The sequence below is a fragment of the Pongo pygmaeus genome, chromosome 11 (genome assembly GCF_028885625.2).
Source record: "Pongo pygmaeus isolate AG05252 chromosome 11, NHGRI_mPonPyg2-v2.0_pri, whole genome shotgun sequence".
NCBI lineage: Eukaryota > Metazoa > Chordata > Mammalia > Primates > Hominidae > Pongo > Pongo pygmaeus.
In genome coordinates this window covers 52,904,009-52,912,119 of record NC_072384.2, presented here as the reverse complement: position 1 = coordinate 52,912,119, position 8,111 = coordinate 52,904,009, and the positions used below count along the sequence as shown (strand labels likewise).

Here is an 8,111-nt window from a genome sequence, read left to right as displayed (position 1 = left end):
GGTGAGTATCTCTGAGCTATGAGAGTAATACATTTGGGGGGATTATTTTCTAAGTGTTTTGTATTTTCAAAAATGTAAATATTTATCTCAAATCTAATTTAAAATATTTAGAATATTTTATTGTGGTAAAGTACATAAAACATAAAACTTACTATTTGAACAATTTTTACATGTACAATTCAGAGGCACTGAGTAGATTCATATTTTTGTACAACCATCACCCTATCCATTTCCAGAAATTCTTCATCATTCCAAACTCAAACTCTGTACCCATAACTATTGTTACTCCTCTCCCCATCCCCTGGTAACTATCATGCTGCTTTCTGAATTTGGCTAGTCTGCGTACCTCATTTAAAAGTGAAATCATACCATATTATTCTTTTTTATCTGGCTTATTTCATTTAGCATAATGTCTTCAAGGTTCATACATGTTGTAACATCTGTAAGAATTTCAAGGCCGGGCGTGGTGGCTCACGCCTATAATCCCAGCTCTTTGGGAAGCCAAGGCGGGTGGATCACCTGAGGTCGGGAGTTCAGGACCAGCCTGATCAACATGGATAAACCCCGTCTCTACTAAAAATACAAAATTAGCTGGGCATGGTGCCTTATACCTGTAATCCCAGCTACTCAGGAAGCGGAGGCAGGAGAATTGCTTGAACCCTGGAGGCAGAGGTTGCGGTGAGCTGAGATTGCGCCATTGCACTCCAGCCTGGGCAACAAGAATAAAACTCCGTATCAAAAAAAAAAAAAAAAAGAAGAATTTTATCCCTTTTTAAGACGGAATAATATTCCATTTATGTAAATACCACATTTTGTTTATCACTTCATTTGTTGATGGACATTTGGGTTGCTTCCACATTTTGGCCATTGTGAACAATGCTGTTATGAACAGTAGTATACATATACCTGTTTAAGTACATGATTTCAATGTTGAGGGGTATATACCTAAAAGTGGAATTGCTGGATTATGTGGTAATTTTATGTCTAATTTTTTGAGGAACCACCATAATGTTTTTCACCATGGCTGTACCATTTTACATGCCCACCAGCAATGCACGAGGGTTCTAATTTCTCCATATCCTTAGCATTTTTTACTCACCAAGGTCAACCATTTTATATGGAAATCTTTCTAAAATGTTTCACTCACTTTCCAGCCTTCTTAGAAGAAAACTATTGAATAAAATTTAATGGCTTTTTTCATTTAATGACATGCATATTGATGTCCACCTCAGGAACTATTGCAATATATCTGTATTTGAGATCTTGCTATGTGCTAGGTACTGTTTTCCCGTTGTTTCCATAGAATAGATCAATCCTTTCAAAATTCTGTGAAGTATTATCCCCATTTAACAGATAAGTAAATGAGGTACACAGAGGTTTTTTTTTAAAAAAAAAAAAAAAAAAAAAAAAAAAGGCTGGGTGCGTTGGCTACACCTGTTATCCTAGCACTTTGGGAGGCCAAGGCAGGCTGATCACCTGAGGTTAGGGTTTTGAGACAAACCTGGCCAACATGGCAAAACCCTGTCTCTACTAAAAATACAAAAAAATTAGTCAGGTGTGGTGGTGCATGTCTGTAAGCCCAGCTCCTTAGGAGGCTGAGGCAGGAGAATCGCTTGAACCTGGGAGGCGGAGGTTGCAATGAGCCCAGATCGTGCCACTGCACTCCAGCCTGGGCAACAGAGCGAGACTCCATCTCAAAAAACAAAAACAAAAACAAAAAACTTGCCCAAGATTACATAGTTGTAAGTAAAGACAACAGGATTGAAAGCCATGCCTTTATGTAGTCTACTTGCCATTTAGACTGCTTGTCTCTATATTAAATGTCTCCAAACTATTACTTAATACTCTTAGAAAATCTGTGTATGCTGTTTAACATTTTGTTTTTTCCTTCTGGTGTTACTCTTTGTGGTTGTAAAAGCACCTACCCCCTAGCCATTTCCTCCTCTTCAGAACACATGTTGATACTGATATCCTGTCATTAAGAAAAACAGACAAAGGGAGTTAAAACTGTGAAAAATGAAAGTTGTAGGTTCTGAGAAAGAATTTGGGGAGGGATAATCTAAGGGGAAATATATGAGCTTAGGTATTTAGCTTTTATGACATTTATTTTGGTGGTTCAATAACCTATTTTGCTTATTTCTGGCTTTTTTCTTATGTTTTGGCTATGGAATCTGCTATTATGAATGGCTTCTGAATATGAGTTCTTACCCTTATTCCTACTTACATTGTGTAATATAATGTAATTTATTTTTTAAAAAGCTTGCCCCAAAGCAATAAATATCCTTTCAATGTTTGATATTTCCTTTTTTAAAATATCTGCTTAATATTTTCATAACGTACAAAAAGAGAAAATCAAAAAAATCTTTTGGCATTGAGTGTCTGGTCCTACTTCAAGGCTAGTCAAACTATAAATTACAGCAACCATCCGTATCAGCCTGGAATACCTTTACAGAATGCATTATAGGCCAAGGATATATTTTCCAGAAAGAGTAGGCAGTGTTTGTGTCCTTGTGTAACATGTATGTTATAAAATACTGAGCGTTTAACTCTCATAATATCACACCTACCTATTTCCAATGAAGTGGAAGAGGACACTAGTTAAATAAATACAGCAGTTAGTCTTTCTCAGTATCAAAAACCTTTGCTTTAAAGTGAATTACCAGTATGCTCCCTGCATACCATATGTTCATCCATTTTTCTGGAAATTAAGTTTTTCAATGTCAACATTTCTTAAAGATTTCTTTTTTCACACTTGTAAGATTCTCCTAAGAAACAGGTGAATAAAAGGAGAAAAACTGAGAGGAAACTGTTCACTGAAAATACAAAAGGAAAAGATAAATAAAAAGGATTCTGTAAAACATAAATAAAGGTTTCTCTAGCAACACAGATCCCCTTAAGTCAATTAACGAATGAATAATAAATATAATTTTTGTATGACTAAGTTTATAATTAATTTCCATCTATATGTTCTAAGTAATTTTATTAAACCAAATCAGAGTGGAGGGAAAATAAGGGAAACAATCCCAAGATTGTCTTGAACAAAACCAGAGAACTGAACTAGCTGATGGGGGAAATACCTATTACCTTGTCAACAATTTTGTGACTGATTAGTCCTTAAACCTGAGAGAAAAGATCCCACCCAAAGATTTAATTAAATATAAAACCTCTCCTGGACTCCAAGGTTTGATCATTTTAACACTGACCTGACTAAAACAGTAATACTGTTCCCAGCAATAAATATACTCAAATTCAGATAATGATTCAACTAACATTTTTAGCATCCTTCCATATTGGACCTTACAAATGTACTATAAATTAACTCTTGGTTTTTGTCACATAAAGAAGGGGCTAGTCCCGCTCCATTTGCTTATGCCTAACTTCTACTGCACACACAATTCTGTACAACTTGATCCCTGGAGGTGGGCCTCTATTCTCTGACCTTTTACTTTTCTAAATTTCTATTACTTTTCTCTACCATTCATCTCAGGATTACTTTATATTGCCTTAAATTTGTTGTAATTTTTTTCCATGTATACATTACGTTTTATTATTCTTAAGGACTACCCACATTAACTAAGATAGACTGATTGTATGATGAAATTTAAGCAAATTCTTACTAATCAATTATTATAAATTTTTTCAAAGAAGAAATTGTCCACAGTGAGGTATTCTTCAGTTCTAATTATGGGAAACTAGAACAATAAGCCAGTAAATTGTGGTAGAAGCCCAAGCCTGAATTTTCAGCTGTTAAACATCCCCCTCAAAATAATAGCTATTTTAAAAAATCAAACTTATTGCAGCTGATATACCATAAACATCAAAAAATTGAAAACTCAACCAGAAGGCATTTCATTCTACTTTATGATAGTCATGAAGCAGTGCAAAAACATTTAAGGAACACTCTGAAGATGGAATAAATGATGTTTTAAGAAACAGAAATAAGAGGATTTATCAAGCAAACAGAATGAAATTAAGAGTAGAGTTGAAAATGGCAAGACAGCTACTATTTTTCAGTTTTATTTTATTTTTAATTGACAATTGTACATATTTATGTGGTACAAAGTGATATTTTGATACATATATACATTGTGGAATGATCAAATCAGTAATTAGCGTACGTATTATCTCAAATTTTTATCAGTTCTTTCTGGTGAGAACATTTAATAGAAAGTAAATGTAGTCTATTGAAAGCTCAAGTTACTAGTTTCCAGCTGTTACAGCTGAAAGAAAGAGGGAGGAAGGCAGAGAGTAATGGGGGAAAAGGAGGGAGGGGAAAGAAAATAGAAAAGGGGGCGCTGAACATGCAGTATTCTTTCAGAGTTAAGAAACAATCTGACAGGTTTATAGAATTTCGTTGGAACCTACAGCAAAATCACAATGGCTGAAGCGTCAATCAGGCCTATAAAAACATCTGTGTTTAATTTAAATGACTAAGGGTGAAATACATCAGCTTATGGAAAATGGGGAGGGCTCCCAGTATTTGGCCAGCGTTCTAGGTGATGGATGTTGATGAATAATTCCCTTAAACAACTGATTTACTGACAACGGACAAAATGCTGGAAGCACATCCAAAAACTCATCTGCAATTAAAATTACAAGCAAGTGGTCACTCTGTTCACCTCCTTTACCAGAGAGGTGACCCTGCTCCCGGCAACCACCTCCACCCAAGGGCCACAGAAGAACTCCTCCTTCCTCTAACCCCCTTTCCTTGGCCTCAAACCTCACGATAAAACCTGCCTTGCTGTTTCCCAATCGCTTTTGTAAAGGAAGTTGGGTGTAGAGCTCTTCTTTCTCCCTCCCTTCCTTTTTTCTTTCCTTCCTTCCTTTCTTCTTTCCTTCCTTCTTCCATGCCTTTCTGTCTTTCCAAATTCATTGCTTTGTAAGAAACATTCTCAGATCACCTCCACTCCACTAGAAATCCAACGCAGGCGAGACGGAGTCAAACACAGGCGGTGGGCGGGTGGCCTCAGCCGGCACCATCTGGCACCTGCGATTCATCGCCACTTTCCATCCGCCCAGAGGTCAGGGGGGCAGCAGGCAAAGGACACGCAGAGCTGGTGTGTCCCAGTTCCTCTGAAACTTTCAGCTGACCGCACCCTCCCCCGACAAACCTCTTTAATCGTCCATCAAGCTAGAAGAGTACAGTGACCTCTGCCTGGCTTTTGGAGTTTGCAAAAGAAGCAAGCAATAAAAAGCAAGACCAGGTTCGCCGGTTTGCTTCCTTCACCTCCCAAGAGCAGCGCGCAGCGCGGCTGTGCGGCCGGAAGGGGCCGCTGTTTGCTCAGCGCAGCCGCCCCGCCGCTGCAGCCACCGCGGCCCGCACCTCCCACGGCCGGGCTGGTCCAGCCCCGCCAAGTTCCAACAGCCCCCCCTCGAGCGAGCGCCGGGAACGAGCACCGCCAGGGCTGGAGCGGACGGCTTTAGAAGAGCCTAGCTGCTGCGGGCGTCGGAGAGGCTCCTGGGAAACTCCCCACGGCCCAGGGACTTTCGAAAGCAGAGCGAGGAGCCCTCGCACGCGCTAGTCTGCGAGTGAGCGCTCAGCCCGGCACCTGTTCCTCCAGCGCCACCGCCTTCCCACCCTTCGGACCCGCGCCGCTCGCGGCGCCCGCTCTTTCCTGCGATGAATCCGGCCCTGGGCAACCAGACCGACGTGGCGGGCCTGTTGCTGGCCAACAGCAGTGAGGCGCTGGAGCGAGCCGTGCGCTGCTGCACACAGGCGTCCGTGGTGACCGACGACGGCTTCGCGGAGGGAGGCCCGGACGAGCGCAGCCTGTACATAATGCGCGTGGTGCAGATCGCGGTCATGTGCGTGCTCTCACTCACCGTGGTCTTCGGCATCTTCTTCCTCGGCTGCAATCTGCTCATCAAGTCCGAGGGCATGATCAACTTCCTCGTGAAGGACCGGAGACCGTCTAAGGAAGTGGAGGCGGTGGTCGTGGGGCCCTACTGACCCGCCCTCTGCCCCCGCGGCAACCGCTCCCACGCCTGCCCACTTTGCCAGCCCGACTGTGCCCTTCACTATCAGAGACTGGGCGAAGCAAACCTGTCGGAGTCAATTATTTCTCTCGACTTCGGCCTTTCGGAAAGAAGCGACCGGTTTCTCCTTCGCCCTCCGAAAGTCCTCATTCCTGGCAGTCGGAGGAGAGCGCCCAGACTTCTGGACTCAGCAGAAAGTGGCAAGAAGAGGGCGATCAGGGCGCAGAACTTTGGAAGCTGCTACTTACTTGGAATGCCGGGAGACCGACGGGGCGAAGGCCCTTCCCCACCCGCAGGTGGGCCAAGCTCTGGGGGCAGATGGAGAGGGCGGGCAGGGGAAAGACCCAGCGGCACTGATCGCCTTGTGACCGGAAGAGTGACCTGTTAAAAGCCACGCAGCAGACTCATGGGGTCTCACAAATCCGTGTCCGGGTGCGCTCCCACTCTTCTGCTCCCCCTCTGCCCTGGAGGGGAGAGGCGATAAATACCTTTGATTGTCACGTGCCGTTTTAAGAGGTTTTGTGTTTGTTTGCTTGAATACAAATGTTTGATAAGTCTTTTTCTGCCCCAGTGGCCTGTTTGCCTGCCTGAGGAGTTAGTTTTGTCATTGTGGGAGAAGGGGTGGGGGGAGGGGGAGCCTGCGAATTTGAACGGGGTGAGTTGTTTCTTTTAGTGCATTTCCCACTGGGTCTTTTGGGAGGTGTCTAGCGTTCCTGCTGGCCCTGGGACAAAGACCCAGAATAGAACTCGTAGCTCGTGACTGCACGGTTTACGCCACAAAAGTGCTCTTGACATCCGTGACACCGTTTTGACTTTTTGTTTTTTTCTTATTTAACATTTCCTTAATAAATGCAACATTTAAGCCTTTTGTTCCTGGCCTCCTGGTGGTCATTCTGCGCTCCCCAGCAGGGGGGAACGAGCGGCGGTGAGGAGTCTGGCTCCCGGCCAGGGCAATTATCCCTGGAGAGCTGCGATTCAACTTGTGGATCCCATGGAGGGGCGAGGGTGGGGCCAGACGGAGAGGCCCTGGAATGACTGAGAAAGAGCCCAACCTCAGGCACAGTAGCCGTCTTGGAGGCAGCATCCTTTGTTTCCTCTTATCGTGAATATTTTATATTTCATTTAGTCTCAGCTCTCAGGTAGGCGAGACGACAGGAGGGCCCCCGCGGGAAGATTACACTTCCGTGGCAGGCTCCGGCGGGAACACAGAATTACACCGCTAATGAAAGGAAGAGATGGCTTGGACAGCCTTTAGGGAGGGCGTCTCTACCCTAACCAACGTCAGCCAGGCGGCTTTGGGATGCTGCCCACGGGTGGGGCCGGGGGGCGGAGGGAAGGGGAATTACAAAATGCGAGGAAAAGTAGCTGCTAAGGTACACAGTGAAGTTAGTGACGTTAATGCTCCCTGGGGTAAACCATTGTTACTAAAACATGAGATGCATTACTGTCGTTGCGATATTACTTTTTCTAGCAAAAAGACCAGGTTAAAAGAAAGATTCAGCCTGTTCTTTGTAATTCAGTCTGCCCCAGACCAGGCAAAGGGTTGAGAGGAGTTAGCCAAGGTCCTGAATGTGGGAGATGAGTATTACAACCCCAACTGGGAAAGATATTTGGAGTAGAGCTACAGATGGCCGTTGACACATTTAAGGCTCAGAAATTCAACAGTGTTAGAAAGAAACTCCTGAAAACCGTGCCTGTGAAAATAACCCAAAGGATACAATAGCTTCGAGCATAAACTTGACAAAAGGTTTTGAGCAGTTTATTTTTATGCCTGGTACAGGATCCTAAATATTTTCAAGACTATAAAGAATCCACTAGGATGCTATATAGCAATTAAAATTTCAAAGACTTCACAATGGCAGCTATAAGAGTAACTAAAATCAAATAACAATAAAGTGTTCCATTTACTCAGAAAGAAGCACAACTGGTGTAAACAATGTTAATGACTCAAAGATTGGGATCAAAAGTTTTGAGTGCCTTTAATGTCATATCCACTATTAAGTGTCCATTTCACTCTCAAGTAAACCTTGTTAGAAATCACAACCTAGGATGGTTTTTTGAATTCTAATGGATATCAGGATTAAGAAAAGAGGATTTTGAAGTTTTGCTTGTTGTTCCTGTCTTTTAAACAGGTA

At 43.0% G+C, this 8,111-nt stretch overlaps 1 protein-coding gene across 1 annotated transcript; it reads left to right on the top strand.

The window, feature by feature from the left end:
• The first annotated feature begins 4,523 nt into the window (after window positions 1-4,523).
• RPRM (reprimo, TP53 dependent G2 arrest mediator homolog) lies at window positions 4,524-6,844 on the top strand. Its single transcript, XM_054478191.2, has one exon. The coding sequence runs from the start codon at window positions 5,621-5,623 to the stop codon at window positions 5,948-5,950; it is 330 nt and encodes a 109-aa protein (XP_054334166.1). The 5' UTR covers window positions 4,524-5,620; the 3' UTR covers window positions 5,951-6,844.
• Window positions 6,845-8,111: the final 1,267 nt, after the last annotated feature.

Excerpts from the sequence above, each read along its gene's own strand:
- RPRM (XM_054478191.2), top strand. The coding sequence starts at position 5,621 with ATGAATCCGGCCCTGGGCAACCAGACCGACGTGGCGGGCCTGTTGCTG.